We start from the raw sequence: 26392 nt of genomic DNA, 5'->3' as shown, positions 1-26392 counted from the left end.
TGGCGGCTCTAGGCAAGACAAGGCAGACGAGGTTCCTTCATTGTTTTAATTCAAGTGGTGATTTTATTTTATTCGCAATTTAATTTATTTTCTTGTTTCATGTTTGATTTTATTTATTTGATTGTTTTCGTTTTAATTATGAGTAGTTACATTTTTAATTCAGCGAGAATAATGAAACCCTAATTTATTAATATGTGAGACATAATTAAGCATAAAATTGGTTCCTATTGATTTCGATTTATTCCTAGGGTTTAAAGATAATTCTTATTTTATTTAAATCTGGCCAACTTAGGTTTAATTAGATTACAGTCAATTAACACCTCCAATCCGTAATTGTTGGAATAGGGTTGATTAGTGATAAAACTACCGTGTTCGTAGTAGGAATAAATTGGTGGATTGATTATTACTAGCGTATTTAGGATAATTGGTCTAAACTGGGTTCCTTCCTCTTAATGCTATTAGAATATTAAATCTATGACTGGCGTATCCAGCTAGGTTATATTTTAATAAGGGAAATAGGCAGAATATGCTATAACTAGTTGGTTGATAGGGATTAATTAATCTTTGCGTCGATGATCAGAGCTTTGAATTAGTGTGGATTTATTCGAGCCGAGTTACCTATTTATTGATTAATTTCTAGATTGTTATTTGATTTATTGCTTTCTTAGTTATAATTAATTTTCTCAAAATTAAGGCGTGGTGGCATCACCAAAAATATAGATTTTAGAGAATTGAATGATTTTACATGCTCTCTGTGGGATCGACCTTGCTTGTCATTATACTAATTAGTTTTGATAATTCTGCAGGAATTATTTGGTGGAATACGACGACCACCATATACTTTATTAACTACACACTTAAAACACTAATATACAACTCCTTAATTCATGTGCCGAAATCAAACGTGTCAAGATTTGTGGGACGGAGAGAGTAGTAGACAATATTTTCATAACAGATTTCTCAATGGAAATTAGTCTCATGTTTTGTCTCATATATTGTCATCTTTAATTTATTTTAGCTTAAATTTTTCGGAGTTCTATTTGTATTATTCTAGAGTTCGTATGATTACTTTGATATAGTTTCGTATTCCAGAGTGTGTTTGTAGTTGTTAGTATGCTAAAACCTGAAACTCTATGTATATACTTACATGTATAGGTGAAGGGATTTGTTGGGGACGATCATACTATTTTTATGACACTAAATACTTTACTGCTATAATGGATGGAAAAACATTATAGGCTCTTGTTCATATTATCTTAGGTTTGTTGTTTTCTACTACATATTGCTGTTATTTTGTACATTTATTTGCCAGTTTATACCAAGTATTTTAAGTTAAACAAGTCTTGTATTTAAGTAAGTTATCATCTAAGTTATACAATAACCAAATGGCTACAATTACTTTTATTGGTGCAAAAATCTATATCTATATATTATATAAAAGAGCAATATAACGGCTACTTTTTCCCACCAAAATTTCTCTCTCATCATTTTTCTTTTTTTATTTTGATTCTTTTATAAAAATCGTCAACTTTGATTAATAAATATTCAACATGGATGTTAAATTAAAGATAACGAAAAGATCTTTAATTTGATATAAAATTTTTAAAAAATAAATTTAAAACGAATAAGTTATTATCAATTAAAGTTACAAAATTATTTGTTTTCTCTCTCATCTTTTATCTCTCCTTTCTCTTTTATAATTTCTTTTAATTATCAATAAAAATCAATTAATTGGTAATTGAAAATACAAAATTGAAAATTTATATATTTTCAAATTCGTGTTTTTTATTGAAATTATATCGTGGATAATTTAAATTTTTTATTTAGATTTATATTTATATTTAAATTATAGTATATATTTAATATGCATATTTATTTATTTAAAATATCGTTCAGTTTCGATATTGATCGTGCATCGCACGAGTGGGCGTGTGCTAGTTGTTATTCAAATAACAATTGCAAACAAGATTAAATAGAGTTCTAATAATTAAAACAACTCACAATAATAACAAATAACAACTATGTAGCCTTATGTAATCACACATTAAATGCAGCAAATGTTTTCCAATAAAACTTACAAAACATCACTATCATTCTACTAAAACAGATGGTGACATCTCAAACATGACCTATTAGTTCTACAACTACACTAATACTACAACTACAACTACACCATATGAAGTGGTGAAGCCTCACACCAACACCTAATCTAAATAATACTAAAGACTTCGGAAATCACCTGTGTAGTCGGAGAATCAAAGGGAAAACTTGCAGAGAACTCAAAACTCTTCTATAATTCTATTTCATGTAACTTGCCTTGTGAAGAAGGTTACAAAGAGTATTTATAGGAATTTACAAGGGCAAAGGGCACATTAGACTTTCCACTCTAATTCACGTACTCCACATGCTAGAATACGTACCTAGGTCACTATCGGAAGAATATTCTTTATTAACTAACTTCGCAGCTTTACAAATGATACACGCTCTTCATGACAGCGCAGTCTGATGTCGTATTCTCCTGCGCAGGCGTCGTCTTCTTTTATTCTCATCTTTTGTATTTGGAGCTTGTGACATGATGTTGTCCTTTTGATCCCCAGTTAGTGATAATGTTGTGTGGCCGTCTGCGCAGACGGCACCTTAACATAGCTTGGTCTCTCATCGGGAAGTCAGCGCAGGATACTTCGAGGCTGCGCAGGCTCTCCTCTGGTGTATTACCTTGTGGTCACTACAAGTTTGTGATGTTAGTTTAATCATATAAACTCATATATATTCGTAGGTTTTGTGCTGATGAGATCTTTACTCCTCATCATCAAGACATAACAAACATGACCTATTGGTTCTACAACTACACCAATACTACATACACTTTATCAAAACACGAAAAACTACAATCAACTGCATACACTTTAGTTTCCATTCCAATTCTTTTCTAAGTTTCCTCAAATCTTGAACCTCGTCATTTGTCTCCTCGAAGCTCAGCTTCAATGCAGCCAGTTCCTCAACTTTAACTAGCTCAAATTTTTTCATTGTTCATGTCCTCCAACAAGCTTCGGCAGTTTACTTGCCATACCAACTTATCCCTTTCATTCTTAATATTATTGAAACAAAACTTGTAGTGAGCACTTAGTTCTTGATCTACACATTGCCACAACCCACAATCATCCCACTATCAACTCAACTATCAAATAACCTAAATGTAAGAATTGAACCAAAAAATAAACTACATAAATTACCTTCTTTTGAGAATAGCAATAGAATCTCCTTTCTGAATTTCTCTGAGCGTGTGAGGTTTCCTCAGTCATTGCAATATCATGCCCACACAACTTCTGAACCCAATTATATCCCTTCAGCTAGACGAGTTCGACATTATTCAGGAATTGAAGCTTTCGAAAGACCAACTCCATCAATCTCGTAAACCCATAAAAATGGACAGACACCTTCGAAACACCAGAATCCTTCGCTAAACATAAACCATAAATATTGGGTACATACTTATCTCCCATCGTGCTCTCAAACTGTGTCGCAATGCTGCTGCCAATTGGGGAAAAGGAGTTGGAGCATAAAGAATCAGATGAGACAAGAGAGAAGAGTTGGGGAGGAAGACTTGGAGAAATTATGGATTCATTAGATTTGGAGAAAATCAGTAAAATTAAGGTTAGATTTCAATAAAACGACGTCGTTTACATTAAGTAAGGACGGCGTCATTTCATTTTACCATGTCAATTTCGCGTTTAGGGGAAAATAGTCATTGTGGGAAAAAATTAGTAAAGGTGATGTATTATAGAGCAGATTTTAAAGGTGGTGTACAATTCCAGAATTTGGTGAAACTTTCTGTATTTAGGGGCAATTAACCCCAAAAAAAATGTATGATGCTCGACATTAGTGATAAATGAGAGGGACAAAAATTAATTTTGACACTTTAAACGATCATAACTTATTCATTTCAAAATTATTTTTTATAATTTTTTCATCGAATTTAAGATCTTCTCGTAATCTTTAATTTTAACATTCATATTGAATATTTTTTTATGAATCGAAGTTATTGATTTTTTGAAAATAATTAAAATAGAAAAAAGAAAAATAATGGAGGGATAAAGTAAGAAGAGAGAAAATTTGAAGGTACAAAAAATCCTATTTTATATTATATATAGATTTTTATAATCTATTTTTTCGTATTTTTCTTGTGGAGTCGTGTGGTTTAGTTACGATTTTTTTAGTTTAATTTTTTTTTTTTTGTAACTTATGATGTTTAAGGTACTTGTACTTTGAAATGTATGAAAATGGTATCATAACCCCATGAATTACAGAAAATGAATGATGTGCGTGTGTGGGCAGAATCCCCAGCCAATTGAGGCTGGCAGTGAGCCCGGGCTTACTGGGGCGTGATTATTGGCAATAAGGTAGAGGACCTGGTCAACCAAGGCTCACCCTAGCTCAAGCTAGCCAAAAGAGTTCTTATGCGTGATTTAAGACAGAAGTCTCTGTTGACCCTCAGTCAAGCTAACCAGTAACCAAGGCGGTTTTCCTACGGTTTGATAATTTGATTTAAGTCTTTTTTTTTTAAGTAAAACTTTTTTTTTTTTTACTTGGGGGGAGAGGAGTGGTAGGATTTGAACTCTAAATATTGATGTTTATGTCTGCACCACTTGGATGTCCCCTCGAGACAATTCAGTAGAACTTTTTAGATTTTTTTAGTTACGCAATTTTCCTAGCCTAGAACTTTTATATTTTCTTAGTTTCTTAATTTGTTTCCATGGTGAACAAATCTCTAATTCTATTGTTTGAGTTATTCAAATCGAGAGATGATTTTATTTGTGAGTGATTCATGCTTTGTTTGATTAAATTGTTTATCTTCATATATCAATTGATTATTGTACAGTTAAATAACAAATAACAAATGAGATCGAGAGAAGATTTTGTTACTTGATCGTGATTTAATCGATGTTAGATTTGATGAAAATGTGTAATCTAATGATCAATTTATTATTGCAATTTAATTTACTTAGTATCAAATACGAAAATTATTGTTCGAATTAATTGATTGCAGATATATACTCCCTCTGTCCTACGAATCTTGACACGTTTGATTTCGACACGAGAATTAGGGAGTTGCATATTAGTGTTTTAAGTGTGAGTTAATAAAGTATAAAAGTGATAAAGTATGAAAGAGAAGGTAATAAAAGTAATAAAGCAGGAGAGAGAGGTAATAATTATTACCTTATTTAAAAATGTGTCAAGATTCGTGAGACGACCCAACAAGAAAAACGTATCAAAATACATAGGACAGAGGGAGTATTTGCTAACTCATTTTTCTCTCGATGCGAAGAAATCGAAATCCTATACTTACTTTTTTTAGAGCCAATCCTATACCCATTTTTATTGCTTGACACTTGCATTTAATTCTCTCTATTTATTTTTCTAAATTTATTATAGGATTTTTGACTCATTATTCTTTGATCTATCTCGTTAGAGTGTTTAGATTTATTTGTTTTATTATAATAAGCCTCATTCAAACACTTTAGGGACGCGTTTGGTTGCTTGGTTTATGGTGAGTTAGCAAAGGTATACTACGTTGTATGTGTGTTTGGTATGTTTGACACGCACCATGGATGGCCCGTAAAAATGTGAGGCCCGGGGTAAAATCCACTGTTCCTCCTGGAATACCCATCCACTGCCCCCCCTCGGTTACGGTTGCTAGCCTTAAACAGTAACCTAAAATTGCCTTAATTGCCCTCTCAATTTGGCATTCAAAATTCACAACTCCTCCAATGTGAGAATTCGCTGCTCTCTGAAGAAGAATTTCGCAGGTCTGCAATTTCGATAGGGAAACCGACGCAAATCTGCAATTTCTTCCGATATGCGCCTAAGGTTTTCAACCATATCTATTGACATTCGTTTCTTGCATTAGGGGTGATGGGGCTTTGGATTTGAGCTATTACGACTTTCAATTTCGGTCTCATTTTGATGAAGACGTGTACAAGAAAAGTGTTGGGGAAATGGGGCAGTGAGCGGCGGTGATAGGTCTTTCTCTACCTCACCGGCCTGCAAAGCCTCGGCCCGTTCTCTCTGTTACCTCAAAATACAAGTCCTCTGCTTCCTCCCTCTTCAAAGTAGAATCTGATTTGTTGTGTGAGATGGGAACATGTGCAGGATGGTTGATAAATTCTCAAACCTTGGCCTGTCGAAATTCTCAAACCAAGGGATTTCTCAAATTCCAAATTCATATCACACCTTGTGAATCCTTGATTTCGTATGTCCTCACACAAGTTGATGTTGGGATATTTGGGCCTTTCGAGAGCAGTCAAAGAAGGCAACCATTGGGGAAGCGGTGGCACCGCCGACGAGTACAGAGGAAGTGTTAGGGGGGTTGATGGAGGACGAGAGAGTGCGAGGAGGGTTGTGGTTGGGGTGATTATTATTATTTTATATAAGGTTATAATGGTAATTTACTCACTTAATCTAGATTATAATCTAGGGTATCAAACAACCAATTCATGATATCTATTTTTATATCTTAACTATCAAACACAAATCTACAAATACTTATCACTCATTATCTACGATACTTATATTGACCTAAACTATCTTGCCATATCTTAACATACCTACCAAACGGACCCTAGGTTGAACAAAAAACTCAAGATAATAGATATGGGTCACAAGTAAATAAATTTAAAAATCGCTCTACGATAAACTCGAACTCGAACCCGAACCCAAAACCTATAACCTTGGACATTAACCACATTATCTCCAGGCCAACAACACACAATTGATATCATATGAGGGTTTTACACCTCTTAAAAGTGGTTCTTGTTCAATTAAGTAAAAGTTGGAATGAGAGGTGGTAGACCACGTTTAGTAGATGTACTACGCCAACTCATTGATTTCCCACAACTTCTGGCATTTTTCAACTAAAAAAAACGGCAGGTTAAAGTTCAAGCACCACATATCGCAAAATCAATGAATTTGTGTAAGGGCAACTTACTATTTCTCAAACTGCAGCAGATATCATCAACTTGTTCAGCATGTACATGCCAATACTAAACCACCCAAACTTACATTACATGGTCGCAATCAATAAAATCATTATCGAAACTGCAACATGGAAGGAATCACGACATACTTCTCTCTGTTTAATCTGTAAATCCATTTATAAAGTGCTTAAAAACAGCCACAAAGTAGAGTGATCCCATTAATTCTTACTAGGCACTGCTTCTACTTTGAAACAGATCTAAGAAGATGCATACTCAGATCTGCCTTGCAAGAATAGCTGTGTCGTATTCACCTGCAAAATCCAAAATTGGTCAACCATGATATTAAGTGGCTGCCTTGTTGGTTACAATAAAAACGGCTTCATAAACTGATTGTGGTAGTCTACCAAAAAGTGTTACACTACAAAAACTGATCGTGTCACTTCATTGTGATGCATTTCACAATAAGTCATAAACCATTGACAGCGTTTGCAACTCTTCCCTTGCATAGTATAAACTATAAAGCAACAAATGCCTAAAGTTCAAATCCGTTGAGCATATATCTAACAGACCAATGAAGTACTCCTTTTATATAAATTATAAGCAGGTAATTCCAAAAAAGAAAAGGTTATCCACCTCAGCATCTCAGTTAAGACACATATTCAAGTTAAGACTGCACTTTTAAGTCCACATTGTAAGAAAATCACAAAGGATAGCAACATTGTAACCACTAAAAGTGAAAAAAAACATACTATTCGGATCAATCCAATGTTTATAGAGCATAAAAGTGACGTGTGATAAAATTGATACAATGGATGGAATTTTTCACGTAATATCTTATTGATTAATGTCATGTCTCAAATATTTTATACTGCTCGTTATTGTTATTTGGACTTCGAATATGTTCCTTTGCCAGGTTTACTTAAATCCAATCTACTATATTGTGAGAGCTTCTAAGAACATCTTTCACTATTAACTAACTCATCAAGAAAAATTTCCTAATTACTTGAATCGCCCTCTTGAAGTTTTTTCATTGGAGCGGATCCATTACATCAGGAGAAAGGGACATGACATGAATGTTTTGCGTAAGTTCAAGATGTAAATAAATACATACCGTGTACATCTGAGTGCAGCACACTCTGTGGCACTCGTAGCACTAACAAAGACGTACCAGTAAATGTATGGTGGCAAGCACTCAATGAAGCATAACCTCCAATATTAGCTTATTAGTCTCTCTATTACCTCAATTTACAATTTCAAAAGGAAAAGACTACCCATTTTGGCATCAAACTACCGACAGTTTCCACCACAATTTTCGCTTACTTTTGTGACATTAAATGAAGTTCTAAGAATATCCATAAACTCTGGTTAACCGCTCAGACACTTTGGCTAATTTATCAGTGTTCCCAGATTTCTTTGTCAATATTATGGAGTCCAAGACTTTTTTGAAGCATCATTAGTGTCATCACAGGTAATAAAAGAAAATTAGATTAAATAGGAAAGAACAGCAAACCTCTATAAAGGGCAAGATAATGGTTCAGCTCTAAGAAACTGCATATGTTGCTCCAGCCTCTATCTGTATATTCCAATTTTCATCAATGTCTTCACCTTGCTTCAGTTACATGCAGGACGAAGGGTGTCATGAACTAACACCACTAAACAATTAAATAAAGCTTAATTACCAAACCACGGTGCTATTGGACACTTGGCAAAGTTGTCACATAATCTCCAACTCCAGAGTAGCATCAAGCCAATGGTTTATTTGTATAATGGCCTGACAACTTTCACAGATCATCTTGCTTACTTGATCACTAAAAGGAATGAGCATTATGCAGAAAGCTAAGCAAGAACACTATCACAAAAATGCAATATCTTCCAGATAAGAATATTTCACTATTTCTCAGAATAATGGGAATACCTATCAGGAAAAGAACTATTAATCAGAATTTATTAACTGCAACTAGATAAGTTTATGGGCAGAGCAGGCTGTTCCATTCTTAGATGAAGATTCGAATGGAAGTACAAAGAATCCTCATTGTTACCCCCATGTCAAGAAATTAAAGCATAACCTTGTAGACATTATAAATCCACATTAGACTTTGAATATCTAAGATGAAACTGATTATGGAAACCATGTTAAAGTCATTGCACTAAATCATAATGACAAAAACAAAGCTACAGCGTGCACACGATTATGTACTTGCAATATGGCTATCAAAATGAAAGGAATATAGTACCCTCATATTACACAAAGAATAAAAAGTGGCATTTCAATTACTGCATGAGCCAAAAAGTACAAGAATTGACTTCACACCACCGTTTTGACATAAATTTGCAAAAGTATTTATAATAATAAAAACCCTACAAAGTCAAATGTTTTTTCAGGCACACACACAGAGGCACATATATATATATATATATATATAGACGAGAGAGACACTACCTTTCACATTAAATCAAATTCCAATATGATGGAAAACTACGGAATTGAGGTCGTATAATTACTGAAGAGAAAATAAGCTGTATATTGATTTTATCTGCTCTAATTTCAAGAAATCACCTCCATAAATTTTTGAATTTCAGCTAATATTTCAAGTTCCATAAAAGGTTTTAACATCTTTAGTACTAGCACAATGCCTTGTGAAGGGTAAATTATGAACACAATCTAATCTATTTTTTCTCTCCCAGCATACAGCATATCACCTGACACCAAAAATTGGTTTTTGAAGACAACTGTAGTTATGTCAGAATGAGCTCTATCTGCTGCAGATATCAGAATGATCATTGTTTGTCATACCATTCTCCACAAGGTCACGCGTTGTAGTTTGACGTTCAGCTTCCTTGACCATGTCAGAGTTAGGAAAGATAGATACAGTTTCAAGAGTATTCAACACATTTTTTTTCGCTCCGCCAAGTTCAATAGGATCATTCCCTAAAAAAATCTTCTCGGCCATCTCTAAGTCTTTCAGGTGTGACTCAGGCACGGATCCTTGCAACTGCTTCTCCATATTAACAGTTGAAAGTGTATCAATGGATTTATCATCTAAATGAGACTTTTGATAGTCTAATCCATCCTCAGGGTTGGCCAAACAATAAGGACCTTCCCCGGTGCATTCAGTTTTGGCATTATTTTCTGAAAACAGTTCTGTCTTGCTGCTTTCAGCTGGACTATGACGAGGGCAGACAGGAGGCGTCTTATTGAGACACATGTGGCATCTAAAGCCAATAACGTTTTCAATTTTATCAGCTCCAAGATCCAGAGCATCTCCATGAAACCAATCTGCAGGTAATTGCCCAAGGAGTAAAAAAAAAAACAAGGTCAATGAAGTAACTAAAGACTTCAATTAAGAGAATCAATGCCAAATCAGTTGACAAGATTTTCTTTCTAGGGCTTTGCCAAATACAAGTTCTATAGAGAAAAATCATTGCACATCAAGATATTAACTTAACAGGCACTACTGCACAAAAGAGCCACTATATGAACTCAAGAGTTAAAAAGGAAAGAGAGCTTCTTAGAAAAAAAAAAAAAAAAACTTAGGTAGGCAGACACTAGTGGGTGGCGGTATAAATGAAGTTCAATAGTGCATATAAACAATAATCTAAAGATTACCTCCACAAATTTCACAACCCACATAATTCAGTTTAGAATTATGTTCCACTTCGCGGCACAGGCTGCATTTAGTCTTATTGAGGATGCAATCTACCTCACCTGAAAGGACAAGAAGCTTCCTATTCCTGAGATGCCTTTCATCACCAGGCTTTCTTGAGAGTCGTAGACCGTTCAACCAATAACTGCTCGTAACAGGCGTCCTCTGTTTCTTGCAACTATTGTTCTTGGGCTTCTTAGACTTGTACTTGTCCGATTTAGGCTTTCTTCCCCTTTTTCTTTTTTTTACCTTACTGTTCTGCACTGGAAGTTTTGCAATACGTTCAGCATTCCTAGCCGAACGACGCAAAGGAACAACAAAAGGAACACCTTTTTTGCTTTTAGAATTCACTAGTAGCTTAGCTTTCCCCTTTTTTCTCCCTCTCCCTGAGCGTATCAGTTTTACACTTTTTGATGCATTCTTAAGTTTTGTGGACTCAGATTTCCCCTTCCTTGCATCAGTTTTCACAAACTTCAGATCCTGACATTTATGGCAAGTATATTTACACTGAGTAGTGATATATCCAGCAGATTTCCGAACATGTCGTTTATGGAAAAAGCCTGAAATTTAAGTAACAAACAAATTGCTGTTATGTTCCATGTAAAAGATAAGAGACAGCTATAAGAAAATGTTCAGAGAAGTACGGAAAGATAACATTTAGTTACTGATTTCTCATGCCATCATGGCTGCATCAGAAATCCATTAGCTACCCATCCATTATTACCAATTACAAGCCTCCAGTAATAGAACTCAACAAAACGAAAACATAAATCTAAACAGACATTGCAGCAGTAACTGTTAGGGTAATAAGAGTGTCATAACCGGGGGGCGGGGGCGGGGCCGGGGGGATGATAATAATAATAACAACATCAACATCTACAACAACAACAACAATAATAACAATAACATTGATAAAGCAAGCTGAGGATTTACCTTTGCAATGCTGGCAGCTCACTGCTTCCCTGTATATCAACACAAGATACCGGATCAGGGACCTTGAAAATTCACACAACCAAATATGAAATGAAAAATCATTTGGAAAAAGCCCTTTTTTTGTGTGTGAGCAGAAGATGCCTGCACATATTTTGGTGTCCAGCAGAAAACTATAATCATTTGCCCATCAAAACAAATAATCACAAAGCATCTATTCGCAACTATTCTTATCTTACATAATACTGGATATATTTTTCCTTTAAACAGAACACTAATGTTCAAGGCTTTACAATCAACTAAAGAAAAGGAGTTCATCAAGTAAGCTCTGAGAAGTCATTTCTAGGAGAAAGATTTACCTGCTTCAAAAGAATATAACCAAAATATATCACTGTATAATACCTGATCAGCACATCTTTTTTACAATGCACACACTGATAATAGTCCAATCTTTCTGCTCTTGAGAAAAGATAAGAAAATCCTTTTTCCTTTAAGGGCTTCTTCATTACTCCACTGCTCTCACTAAATTTTCCAGACTTCATGGTATTGGACTTGCGAGCAATTCTTTTCTCCTCGAAAGCTTTCACGAGGTGCAATGGAACATGAGACTCTTCAAGCCAATATCTTTTCTTCTCATTCGAGGAATCTTCAGGCTTGGATCCATGTTTGACAACAACATCAGGAATGAACCTTCTTTTGCCAAAATCCAGAAGGTACCTGACCGCAGCTCCCTCAGAACACTTCCTACGAACTATAACCTTCTTAAATGACCTGACAGGTTTTTTTGAGTCCATCTCTATTTTCAAGAGAAGCTTGTTATTTCCAATATCATCCCATCGAATATTAGCATCCAGCTCCCTAACCTGCAAACATGATAAGATTCATTACCTCACAGTTCGTATTAACAAAACATTACAATGGCAAGTATATCCCTAGTATTTCCTCGTTGAAAGGTTAGTTCTGGGCGTCATTAGAGAGGGACATAGCTCCCAATGTGTAGTTTCCATCTGCAGACTGATATTATACACAATTTGGACAAACCCCACAAATACAAAGACAAGCTGCATCAAAAAGTATTGTTCTGGCATTCATAAATATTGTCCTTTGCGTTAGATAGAACCAAGACAGCATTAGGAATTAGGTGAAATAAACATGCCTGCAGAGCAAGCTGTTCCACACTTCTTGAGGTCTCAACAGCAGCTCTCCAGGAATCGTATTTAGTTCTCTTAGCATACTCTCCACTGTCAGGATACAGTATGCCAGGTATCTTCCTGCGTCCACCTGCAACAGCTCAACAAAGAAAAGTTCGGTCAACTGCTTACTTGACAGAGATCACAAGTCGAAGTGAGACTATGAACCTTGTCGGGCAGCTTTGGAAGCCAAAGAGTGAGGCAAAACCTTCCAATTGAAGAGTGTGCGTGAGCCCCTTCCACCCCTCCACCAGAATAAACTAAGACCAGTTGCAGCATTTGAAGATGGTCCGCTCACATCAGAAGACTTGGCTCTTTTCCTGCTAATTCCGTGTTTTGATGATGCTCGTGCAGAACTGCTGATAATATGAGTAGCAGAGCCAACCGTAGCAACAGAATCGACATGCTTTCTCCAGTCAGCAGATAGTGCTAGATGATGCAAATTTGACTCTAGCTGGTGCCAAAAGTCGAAAATTGGAGATGCAACAGCAACGATTGGAAGGAAAAGCAAAAAAAACTTCAGCCTACAAGATAAGATGACTAAAACCACAGACAAAATGACAATTTATTTCCTAATGATACATCATAAGGTTTGAAATGAAAGATGTTAAAATTCCAAATTTCAAGACAACGAACAATCAATTAAAGGCTACGAACATGAAAGTATGAACATATACCTTGAAGGTTGAATTGTGTTAGTTTTACCCCTCATAGTATCACCATGTGATCATCATACATGTCAATTAATTCCATTCATAAGCCCCTAAAACTTTTGAGAGATAGGTCGAGATTTATGTAAAGTTCTCAAAGTAGTTTATGATTATCAGAGAGAAGGAAAAGGAAGAAATGGAATTCATCCTAGGAAAGGAAACAAAAGAATTTTAATCATAATACCAGATAGGCAATAGAGATTAAACTCTTGAAGAAACTCTTACATTATTGACACAGGAAACTAAGCCAATTCAAAAAAAGAAAAAGCCTAAGCAGGTATAATATTCTTATTTATTGAGTTATAAACATTTGTTTGGGCTTTAACATAATGATTGTAACACAATACACTGTCATGAAGATTATAATCCAGATTCAAGCTCTTGTACACTAATCATCCATCTTTCTATCCAATCAACCATTTCCATTATATTTACTGAATATATTATATGCTATCAGACAAGATATAGATAATCGGAAAAGGCTTGACTTATGTGGCTATCAAGTTTCCCAAACCTTATGTGCTTGCTGATCAAACACTTGCTGTTTAATCATTCCCTTGTTTTAACTGTAAGTTACTTTTAGTATTATCATTTAAGATTAGATTATCCTTTCAAAGAGCCAGACCCTTTAACTTAACCAATAAAATCAACAAACTGATCTAAACAACGAAAATCATAATACAGGGTATATGTGCTTAGGGAAACCCAAAAGGTTATATAAATACCTTGAGCAGCAACTTTTTCAACAAAGCAATATCAGTTGCTCCACAAACACTGGCATGCCAAAGCATGGAATAGTCTGGATTTAACCATGGGCCCAACAGAAGTCCCTGCAGATGATCTTCCATGCATATAATGTGGCACATGACATCAATCAGATGGTTCTTCACATTTTTTTGTGACTGGATTCCTAAAGCTTCGGACGAAAATTTCTCTACTGCTGGAATACTATCATTCATAGAAAATAAGCACTCCCTTTCTTCTTCAGTAACCCTGCAATAGAGGCACCATCCACACCTTTCTTTCCTTGAGGTCATGTTTGAATTTTGGATATTTGACCAAGAAAATTCAACAGATCTATTTGATACAATCTTCAGTTGTCCAGCTAAAACTTCTTCAATAGATCTTGGGGCATCACCAGAGGTCTTATCTGATGATTTACGAGAATATTCTTCGTAAAAAGCTGAAGCTGTACGAGCAAACTCATAGCAGTTCATATAATTTGTCCCATAATGCACTTCTACTTTAGAGTTTATGGAATACGGTTTATGGCTAGAACTTTTAGAACGAATATTCTTCTCTTTTTCAAGTTTCTCTGGAATATCACAACAATCTGAAGTATCAAAGCATCTTTTTGTACACTCTAGCACACTTTCCTTTGGGTTATCGGTCTTCATTGAAGTCTGAGAGACTTCAGCTGATCCTTCAGAACTTGCTAAATGATTTTCCATCTTCGATCCATTGTTGCCAGTCTCCAGCAATGCTGTAACACGCTCAGCATTTAGAAGTTCTTCATTACTGGAATAAATAGTCACCATAGACTTTTCATCTGACCTTTTTTTAGAACATGTATCTTTCCTGATAATGGCTTCTGAAGGTACTAAAAGCATATCTGGTATTTGCCCGTTTTCAGGAAAAGCTGACTGTATAGAGCAAGATCGAGTGTCCAAATCATTTTTGGTACCACAACTTCCACGACTTACATTCCAATTCTTACAGATAGCATTAATCAATTTGTCGTAGATGAATGGCGACGACTCTAGGGCTTCAATCAGTGCAGTTAAGTCATTTCTATCGTAGGCACCAAACATGTATTCATCATTGCATGACTCTAACCTGCAAAGCACCACAGGAGTCAATATATATTCCATGGACATTGATAAAAATATTTAACAATAATTATGATGCAATTACTTGTAGAGCCATAAACTTCAAGCGCACAATACAAGATGTTACTTGTCTATCTAAAGATGGTCATGGTGCTACTTCACAAGTTAAAGAAACAAACTAAAGTATTAAAATAAAATTCAAAAACATGCTACTGGACCTTTTAGGTTAAGCCTTAGCTAAGAAAAATTGAACTAACATTATGATGATCTGATTAAAATGACACTAGCAGTTTGTTTAGTTTCTACTGTTCATATGATGCAGAAAATTTCAGCCTATAAAACTAATTCAAAAGATATCAGGGCAATATTATTGATAACATATGGCATCAAATGTTTCTGAGAAAAATGAAAAGCTATAATAACTAAAGCATCCATTCTAAAGCTTACAAACTGGTCAGCTATAATCAACAGAGTAGATTCATCTCTTACATTCACGGTGATTGCTGTGCAAATGGTAGAAGTCCAACTGGAGTTCAATGGGGTTGAATTAGAGAAAGTGTCAAATGGCCAAGTCAAATTAGAAGTGAATTGATGAAAGATCTTTGGCAATTTTATGGAGGTAACTAGAACTTCAAATTGAACCAGACCCCAATATTGTCAACACAGTCAAATTTTTATTCCTATGTGACATAGACCTCTGACTAACCAAAGGCCATCACAATTGGATAAGTCAAAAGGAAAATAAATGTCCAAGATGTATGTGACCAGGAAAATAAAAGAAAGCCCGGACAAATATATATGAAGAAACCCAAGAGACCACTCAAGAGTCCATGAACAAAGCTTCTACAAGGTCATACTACCGACCTCTAATCAAACAGCAAGGTGTCACCACCACTATATTAAAGTTGATTAAGTAAATTGAATGCATGAGATAGGCAAAACGAAAACCAAGACTGAGGTCACAGATGAAAAGAATGTCATCACTTGTATCAAAGATGAAACAAGACTCTTACGAAGACATCACCTGAAAATGATTCTACAGCTACTTCTACTATATTGCCCTAATATATAAGTTATGAGACACGGTACATATTCAGGTTTTCCAACACATTTGATACTGCCACAGAATGAAAATATCGCCAGTGAAAACCATAAGTAACTCAAAAAGTTTTTTTGTTGAGATGAGACTTGTTGGAACATTGAAACCTCACCTCAGCATGATGCAGGACCCAAATAAAAGGCACTTAGGCAATCCTTCTTTTATGACTAATTTACATCTATGGTGTAAGAAAAAGGCTTGAAGCTCCTGGAAAAATGCATGTCAGCTCTAGTTTTGAGCCTGATTTAAATGTTTACAATACAGCTATGCTATTTGTGGTACTCCTTCCAGAAGAAGCATGACTACAGAATCAAATCATTCAATACATAAAACTTGGAAGACATAAGCTAGAAATATTTGGAACCTCATATACTCTTGAAATAAAATAGCAAGAAAAAAAAAAGAAAAAGAAACCCTCTACCTAAATTGAAACAATTTGGATGACAGCATAACTAAGAGCACAATTTTCCTAGACTGTAGGGATAAATGATATTGGTTATGTAATATAAATCACCCGAGTTGATTGAGATCAGTAACAACTGAGAAACTTTACAGTTTTAAGTTAGCTCCATCAAGATTAACTTTTAAAGAAGTGGCAATCATGACCCTCATATTTATTAGTAAAATGATTGCATATGGTCACGATTTCTAGTCCATGATAAGTTATCAAGCTGACAAGCGTCTTCTATGCCGAATGAGATGAGTGTTTCATGGGACATCCTACTATTAATTGATCAAATACAAAGGCACATGCCGTCAGAGCTTTTCACTGATTCCCATTACAGAATCAATAATGCAGCAATCAAATAAACAGCTCACACAAAATTTTAACATGGAATAAGGTTTTTTATTAATTTAGAGTACTTAGGATAGAATAAGAGCATGATATTAGTATCTAATAAAAGCCAATGCATCCTTTGATCCAGCTTACTAGAAGACTATGAAAAAGCTAAACAGCGTAACCACTTTACTTAAACAATGTAATCAAACAATGTCATCAGTATTGACACTCTCGCCTTTTCTTCACGATCAGTCTTAACATGTATAATCCAGATGATCAAGAAACCACTTAAACATCAAACAAGCTTTTGTGCTATTAGTCTTAACAAATGTATAAGGTTGTACTTTTGTGCTATTAGTATTCACTGGCCACCACTTAACATCAAACAAGCTGAGCTTCACTGAGTTCTGAATTACATAGCAGCAGTACTATGAAGAACAAAAGACCATGAGGGCCACCAACTCATAGATAAGAATTTTACCTGCGGAGATTTGATTCATTTGAATAGAAATACATTTAGATAAAACTTATGTGCAAAGTAAATGAAATATAGTCTCAAACTTGAAATTTACAACTAATTTAAACAGAATATTTTGCAAAGCACAGTAAACAACAAACTATTTAAGATTTATATGGTTATAATTGGCATACGATGGCAATGCTTATCTTTGTAATTATGGTAAAACTGAAAAGAAAGTTAGGTATCTTACTAGAAATACAACTATATATGCACCAGTGAGAGCATCAGATGGGAGAGATCATAATATCGACCACAAAACTCCCTTATGTACATGTACTGGGTAAAAATGAAAAATGTGTGCTGAACTTCAAAATAAAGCAAAGAATATTAAGGGATAACTTTTCCTTTTGTCCCTTCTTCCAGTGCCATAAGAATTCACGACTCATTTATTTAGTACAACTCAAACATATATAATGCAGGTAAAAGTTACTATTAACTTGTAGAAAAAATAATTTCATGCAATGTCTTAGCTAACTATGAAGCGGGACTTACACCAATAGGTAACCACAGCTGCTATAGTACAGTCGTCCATAGGGATCAATCCCCAACAGTTCTGCCCCTCGAGTTGACTTACTCACTTTCATCCAAGGCTTATCCCTTTCAATCACACATTCAGGGCAATACCAATCACCCTCAGGCAACATGCTGCTGACAACCCCTACACACCTTGAATGGAATGCTGCAGGGCAACCATCACAGCATATCAAGTTCCCATCCATCTTACACAGACAGCATTCATCACTGTTCCAATCTGCAGGTTCCTCAGCATCATCTCCTGTAATGCAGGAAGTGCTAGCAACATCAACTATGCTCTTTCTTTTTCTGCTGCTCTCAAGTTTCATATTTCGGTCCAAATCTGTTTGCCTATCTGTTGCAAGAATCCTTCTGTTCAGCTCCAACTTAAAGGCCTCCGTTTCAATTACATCATCACAGAGATGCTGCAGGATCTCAACCTTTGCTGAGATCGGCATTTTGTAATAGTCATTCTGAAAAAACTTTAGTTGACAAAGATCTAAACCAGGAATACAACCAGGACTGTGCAACAACAGATACTCAACAACATACATTGGCCATGTAATCAAGTCAAGAAAATCCCAATTAAGCGACCTAGACAATATTGCGATGAAAATATAAGTATATAACGAAATGGATTTCAAATGTAAATGATTGATTTCTAGCAGGAAGTGAAGATATTACCTCAAACAATCAGATGCAGAGACAACGCCTTCAGCTGCCAGGGTCTCCAAATGTTTCCGTAATGTTTTTAGAAGAGAAACATGAATGAAGTCGAACAATAATGATGAATCACTAGATTTAACAGAGGCTACAAAATCATCCAGCTTGAAGGGGCTTAGAAATAACAAAGTACTAAATGACCTCAGAAACGTATAAACAGAAACCAAATGAAACAGCGAAACTCCAATTAAGTCCATGTCGCAAGAAGGTGGTGGCAACTTCACCTTGGGTGGAAGAGCAACATGATCGGAAAAACTTGCTCGAGCTGTCACCGTAACCCTTTCTTGAGACACATTGCTTATGGCTGGAGAAGAGAACTGTTGATTGATGCCAACCAACTCTGTTTCGTTAAATACTTGGTCTACATCAGATAAAGCAGCTCTTTTTGCTCTACGACTGCTCCTTCTCAATCCAGTCTCAGGAGTTGTCAAGGTAACTTCATTATTCGGTAACTCTCTTTTCTTCCTACCTCTTCTCCCTCTCAATACTGTTTCTGAGACTCCATTATCACAATCGACTAAATCACTGACATTTTTCGATGGGGTTTCATCTCTTCTTTCCAACTCTAAGTTCATATTCCCTGTTTCAATATCCAATTGTGTGGCCACTTCAATACTGTTATCTGATGCATTTTTTTTCTTTCTACCCCTTCTCTTGACTTGCGCAGCTAATGGAGCCACATTCTCAATATTAACCACACCATTATCAACCACATCGGCACAGTTCTTCAATTGGCTATCTTCTTTCTTGTCTATGTGAACTACAGGATCCACCTTATCTCCATCTGCATTCTCTAAAACTCCCACGGCATCATCCTCCACCAACTCTTCCTTCATCTGCATATTTTCTCTAGAACAACCATTTTCACCCACTCCCAGTCGTGCATCACAACCTTCCAAAATTCTCACCTCATCCTCCATTAGTTGTAAATTCAGGTCAAAGCATCGCCCTTCTCTCTCATCACTCAATTTCTCAAAACCCTCATTTACATCCAAATTCAAATCAATCATTTTATTTCTTTCCAGGGAGTCATCTTTAATACTCTCCTTATTCAGGTGTAACCCCTCGTCCAGCTCTAAATTCACCCCCTCATTCAAATCTAAGCCATGCAGTTTAGTCCCATCACCATGCACATTACCCCCATCACCATCATCACGCAAACAATTAACGGCATCATCATTCAAATCTAGTCTTTCAGTCAAATTCAAGTCAAATGCCCCAGAGTCCCCATCTCTATCTACTAAACTGTAAGAAATTGCCCCATCTGTTGAATTATCATCATCTTTACCTGTTACACCAATGCGCCGTCGCTTCTTCGGCTTGCGCCCCAGCCTCCCAGCAGACGATCCCGACGGCTGCGGCGGCGGAGGCTCGGCGGACATCGAGAGTAAAGAGACTTCCGTCAACTCCAATTCCTCGGAATCTCCGTCGTCGTATACGATCTTGAAAAACCCAGTCGCCGCGTCGTATGCCTTTACCAAACCGAAGAACGTCCCGTGCCCTTTGAACTCCTTCTTCACCCGTCTGCCCACATAGTCCATCCCCCAATTTCAGAAAGAAAAAAAATCCTACAAAAATTAAGAAGCCGAAGTTGAATTGAGAAAATGAAGAATTAGTCAGTGCGAGAAACCCCAGCAGAATTGATCTGCAAAAAGCCCTATGGGTAGAGAGAGAAGATGGTTGAGGGGTTTTGTTTCTCTCTCTAAAATGGGGAAAGGAAAAGTTCGGTGTGCTGATGGTGTGAGGGAGTAGGGACCACATAAGATACAGTACACACGAAATGTGAAGGGGCCTTACGTTCGTTTCAAAATAAATTCCCAAGTACAACTATCGCCGCGGAATGTACTACTCTCATTGCTTCGATTTCGAACAAAATACAGATTAAAGATGAACTCTCTCCTCTTTTTCCGTTTTTCTTTTTACAGTCCAAATATGAATTCTTACATTCGTATTTGAAAACAAAAAAAAGTCAAAGAGAGAAGATGAATTCTTTATTAATGAAATTTCCTAATTTTAAGGAATAGATTTTGTCAAGTATTTGTCGTGGATTCGTATAGTCATTTTAATCCTGATTTTTGAAGATTTTTGGGTAAGAAAATATTATAAGTACAGAACATTGTCGAAGATTTTTGGGTAAGAAAACATTACAAAAATTATGGTCAAAGTGTAAAAGACGATGAGTGCTAAAGTTGAATTCTATTTTCTTTTTTTACTTTCAAAGTGGATTCTATGTTTCTAAAACTGGATTCTAGAACTTCTAAATAAGGAAAAAATAAAAATAAATTGGAATCTTGGGTTAAATTTTGACTATTTGATTTATTTACTTTTTTAAATAAATTGTAAGGAAATACTTTCTTCATCCGTAAAAAATTATAATATGATTTAAAATATAAATTTTAATAATTAATTATGAGACATATATAAAGTAGAGAAAGTGCAATCAATGTCGAGTAGAAAAAGAGACTCACCAAAATTGATGTGTTAAATAATTGAGTTTTTTATATGGGATAATAGCCCCTAAATAGTCTAACACTTTCATATATTTCTAATTTTATACATGAACTTAAAATTTCTACCCCAAATACACCAATTTTTATTTATTTATTTATTGCACAAGATGCACATTTTCAGTGAATGAATACTGAGGTGGAAGTCAAAACTGTTTATATGGTTGAAACTGGAGCCTTCCTCAACGATATAACTTAACATTAGGTAGATTACACTACAGCTTCACAAAAATGTATAAACAAATTAACAAGAAGTGAGACATGCAGCCATAAAAGTTGGTGTTCATATTTCTTTTAGAATTGTCCATGGATGCACATCCCACTTCTTGTTGATTTATTAATATATTTATGTGTTCATGTAGTGTAATCTACAAATGTTAAACTACGTCCTTTAGGAAGACTTTCGTTTCAGTCAGATACACAGTTCTGACTTCCACCTCAAGTTTTATTCGCTGAAATGTGTGAAAATTCGTGTATTTTGGTGCTATTACCCATTGTTTATAAATATTAAGTGTGAATATATTTTAAAATATAAGGGGTACTTTTTGTAAAATGAAATGCTACAATTGTTGTGCACGGACGAAAGTAGTAATAAGACTACAATTTTTGTGGACGAATGAGGTACTAATTATACCATCGATCAAACTTTTTACAATTATACCCTAATGTATGTGAAATTACAAATTAATACATATACTATGTTGGGAAAATTATAAAGTTTTGATATTATACCTAAACTTTTCCCTGATGATGATATGCTTGCTGATGTAACTTGTAGATTGCAGTTCATTTGTTAAAGAACGTGTTCCTTTTGTTTACAGGTTCACATCTTAAAACCTTATCAAGTATGAGTTGCTAGAAGTGCATGAAGACTTACTCCAGATAATTCAAGACTAGCCTTGTTGATATTTGCCACTGAGCTAAAAAAGTAAAAGCATGCTTGAAGCTGATCATGTTGACATTGTTGATGCTAAAATGGGATCTTAGCCGATCAAAAGCTATGTCAGCCCTAGTCAACAATAACTAAAGGCGAAGTTATTCTACGGAGGTTCTACTCAAACAACACAATATTTATTACGGATCTCTTAGTATCTGGAGATCTTATTAGAAGAAGTCCGAGGAAAATCATAATATTAGCATCTACATTATACGATGAACAGACATTTGACAGTGACATCCCATGGATCAAATGTGAAGATTTCAACGCCTACACTATCAGATTTTGAAGATATTCTCTCCAATATATTCAAATTCTGGAGTATAAATACCATCCAACATCCATTGAAGGACTTACCAGAAATGTCGCGCATTTAAATTTATAAAGCATTCAAGCTACTACTCTCTTATCACAAGAACTCAGCGTATTTCTAAAGAAGAGAATCCTCGACTGTTTAAAAGTTATCTGTTGGTAATTCACGCTTTGATCTTTCCAAGACTAACTACAAATATTTCCTTAGTGTATAAATGATTCTCTTAGTTATTTTAAGAATAGATCTGAACACGCTGAAACTATACTATTATTCTTCATTGTAATTTATATGTATTAGCTATTAGAAGTAAATCAACAAGTAAGCTACTATGTCGTAGTTTGAAAACTAAAATTGTATTCAAAAGCAACTGAGGAAATTGCATTAACGGTCACGGTAGCATAACTTGTGGATCAGTTTGAGGAAACTAACTGATCAGCTAACCTACAACTCTAAACAATGAATCCGGAGCTAGTGGATTCTCTTGTAACTTAGGCTAGTGAATGAAGGAATACCAAACTCCCATCGATACAGACCCTATAAACACAACTATCGTTGACACACTGCTCAAAACTATAAGTTTTGACCACGTCATCGAAACATTTGTTCCAGGATTGTGAAGCTTGCTTAAGTCCATAAATGGACTTCTTGAGCTTCCACACTAGATGTGTCACGACCGGACCTAATTAAGGATAATTAAGTCGGGGAAACCATGACTAAGGGAGAGAGATTAGAAGCGGGGATAGAAAGGGGTGAATAAATAATGAAGGCTCGAAATCAAATCATTGTTAAGGAGGGACAATCATAAGATAACTGTTGTTTAGTCGCAAGGTCTCGATTAACTCGTAAGTTCGGATGAACCCGACTTAGCTTAAAGACATATTACTTGAGAGTATGCAGCGGAATAACATAATCTGATTACATGTATGAAGACATGTATCCAAGAGTCCATTTATTAAACTTATGACAAAAGCTCCGCTCATCACTTCATCTTCATCAGCCATTGCTCAACCTGCACATTTAGAAATATATGCAGGGCTGAGTACAAAAGTACTCAGTGGGCACGTATGCCTAAGTATAAAAATACATGCTTCAAAACTGTAAATTGCCATGCCATCATAAATAGTACAGCAAGAGAGTTTTAGCTAAAAGGCCCAAGCTTACTAAATTCATTTGTGATTCTTAAAGTTCGACTGCAGTCTAAGTTCTCATAATCTATCATATCTGAAGCTGCGTGCCGGAGAGGTGGCCACCTCTCACGGTCACTTGACCGGCCAACCCGCTAGATGACTCACGGTCACTGGTGTACACTAGTCCTGACAGGATAGCTATCAACTGCTCAGGACCCGAATTCGATTGCATCATTGGCAAAGCCAAAGCAGATAGATATCATACTAAAATTTAAACATTTTATGGCAAGACAATACTTGAAATAACTTTAACTCAAAGATTTTGTCATTAAATAACTTGCTTGAACATTTAAACTCATTTGATATATATGAAAGTAATACCCACCTGATAGAAACTTTCTGTGGTACAGTAGCTCCTTGATTGATTATTAATCTCGCGCTTGACCTTTATTACGATAATATAAATAAGATACTTGCTCGAGCAGAATGCGAAAATAAATATGCATGACTCTCTTATGCATGATTTTTTATTCCGACTTATTAGTCTGGGAAATTTTACTATTAATCCTAACTCTCGGATTAAATAACTTAAATAAGGCTCGTCGCATGAGGTCGGATAATATCTATAATTAATCCGTTCTCTTCAGGGTGTTCTAATCCGCCGATTAAATAAACCCCGCTCCTCGTAGTCGATAGAAAAGAATAAATAAATACTTCGACTTACTCGCTTTTATCCTCGTAAAACTCAATCGGGCTTAAATAAAAACGGAAATAATATTATAAGTTCGAAATAATTAAAAGCTCATCATAAGGCAGCCTGATAATTAATTAAATGAAAGTGGGCATGAATTAAATAGTGAAAAGCCCAACTGAATTAATCATCCAGCCCATTCTACTGAATTAAAATCGGGCCAATTAAAAGAAATAGCCCAAGCCCAAAACAATTAAAATCTGCAGCTCACATAAAAAGAAGGCCCAGTTCGAATTTGACATAAGGAAAAGCCCAAACAATTAAATTGTGAGGCCCAACTAACATAAGGAAATAGGCCCCAACAAAAGAAATAATAACAAGCCCAAACTCTCTCTCTTTCTCAAAACTGTCGGTCCCTCTATCTAACTCAAGGACTGCTCTTCACAAGCCGATCCCTCTCTCTCTCGGCCAAGTTCTGGTCGGCCGCGCCTCCTCCGGCCGTTCAGCCGTCATCTGCTCCAGTCAGCTTCGACCGGCGGCGCGTTAAACCCCGGCGCTGTCCTCTACCTTCATTGCAAAGCCCAAAATCGATCCCTAGACTAATCTGGTAGGTCGCCGCTGCTACTTCTTCGTTCGGAATCCGGCGACTCAGTTGGTGCCGGTTGCACCTGCCTCTCTCTCTCCCCGTCTCTATCGTGAAGGGGATCGAAAGCCCTAATTCTCCCCTGTACTTCGATCTGTTGTCGCCGCCGCGGGACCGGCGAGCGGCGCCGCTGTCCTTGCGTCCCTCCGACGCCAGCGCTCCTCCTCCCTGGTGAAAGCTCGGACGAGAGCTTCTCCTTTTTCGGATGTAAGGTTTCCGGCGAGCAGTGGAAAGTCTGCCATCTCTGGGAAGCTCGCGAATGGCCGCTGCCCTCGTTGAAGAACCAGTGGGATGTCGCTACTTGATCTGAAATCGGCGAGGCTCGCCGTCCGTCTTCCGGTTAGACGGAACAGACCGAATGTCGGGTGCCTTTTAAAAGCTAAGTCTTTATTCGATCTCCCTCTTCTTCTTTTATCCTCTTCTTCTTTTATATAAGTCGTTTATGCAAACAATGGTGTGTGCTTCGAAGTTAAAGAGGTCTCTTTTGTGTGCCTTTTTTGATATAGCTAGAGATTAAACTAAGCATGTAGTTGTTTCTATATCATATGAGTTCTTACTGACTTCGTGATTGCTAAGTCCCTTATGCATATATACTCATTATATACTTAGTATTCATTAACTGATCATGCTTGTTGGATGAAATGCTAATGGATTGAATAGGGGAGCTTAGTATATACCTGTGGATCCCTGTGTTTGGGTGGCTGCTGTGTGATTGAGTCGGTGGATATAAAAACTGAAATATAAAGATGTTTTCTTTAAACAATTGCAGGAGGGACTTATGAAAGGATGGAGGAGGTTACACCAAGGCTTACCTATCGAAGCTTGGCAGCAGGAACCAACTTGCTCTCTCTCTCTCTTCGATTTCTGAGGAATAAGGGAATGAAGAAGAGTGGGTTGCTGGTTGAAAATATAGGGAAATGAGGCATTGGCTGCCACTTGAGTATTTGAGGTGCATGCTAAGCTTTGAAAGGATGGAGTAGGTATTGGAGTGCAGCAGCTGAGTAGGGGTAGGGAGGAGCCGATTGGTCTTCTCTCATTTTTCTTCTTTTCACTCTCACGCGTTATCTCCCGCATGCGTGTAGGTTTCTCTCATTTTTCTTCTTTTTACTCTCACACGTTATCTCCCGCATGCTTGTAGGTATGTAGCTGTAGTGTTTTGTGATAGTGATAGGTTTTGATTGTAAGTAGGGAATAGTGGTGATGTAAATAATTCCCTACAGTCATTGTGTAAAGTTGTATCTGAAAATCTAATTTCTTTGTA

General features: G+C 36.1%; 1 protein-coding gene and 1 long non-coding RNA gene across 17 annotated transcripts; both read right to left on the bottom strand.

Moving 5' to 3' along the window:
* Positions 1 to 2006: 2006 nt before the first annotated feature.
* Positions 2007 to 3952, bottom strand: LOC131007087 (uncharacterized). Its single transcript, XR_009095902.1, has 2 exons — positions 3234 to 3952; positions 2007 to 3166 (listed from the first exon to the last, which is right to left on the bottom strand). It is a non-coding gene; the product is annotated as an uncharacterized LOC131007087 (long non-coding RNA).
* A 2995-nt stretch (positions 3953 to 6947) lies between these two features.
* On the bottom strand, positions 6948 to 20783 carry LOC131007085 (DDT domain-containing protein PTM-like). Of its 16 annotated transcripts, none has more exons than XM_057934236.1 (12): positions 18875 to 20783; positions 18170 to 18784; positions 14174 to 15284; positions 12907 to 13192; positions 12705 to 12829; positions 11951 to 12411; positions 11552 to 11580; positions 10582 to 11178; positions 9675 to 10251; positions 8654 to 8752; positions 8485 to 8547; positions 6948 to 7285 (listed from the first exon to the last, which is right to left on the bottom strand). In XM_057934236.1, the coding sequence occupies exons 1-9, from the start codon at positions 20452 to 20454 to the stop codon at positions 9728 to 9730; spliced, it is 5328 nt and encodes a 1775-aa protein (XP_057790219.1). In that variant the 5' UTR covers positions 20455 to 20783; the 3' UTR covers positions 6948 to 7285; positions 8485 to 8547; positions 8654 to 8752; positions 9675 to 9727. The 16 variants fall into 16 exon arrangements, with proteins under 16 accessions (XP_057790219.1, XP_057790218.1, XP_057790211.1 ...); XM_057934235.1 differs by having other exon boundaries at positions 8654 to 8745; XM_057934228.1 differs by having other exon boundaries at positions 8485 to 8583; positions 8654 to 8889; positions 9769 to 10251.
* Between the last annotated feature and the right edge of the window lie 5609 nt (positions 20784 to 26392).

The sequence above is a fragment of the Salvia miltiorrhiza genome, chromosome 1, assembly GCF_028751815.1.
Source record: "Salvia miltiorrhiza cultivar Shanhuang (shh) chromosome 1, IMPLAD_Smil_shh, whole genome shotgun sequence".
In the NCBI taxonomy this organism is placed as follows: Eukaryota; Viridiplantae; Streptophyta; class Magnoliopsida; order Lamiales; family Lamiaceae; genus Salvia; species Salvia miltiorrhiza.
The sequence above is the reverse complement of the archived record's forward strand: the minus strand, read 5'-3'. Positions and strand labels throughout refer to the sequence as shown.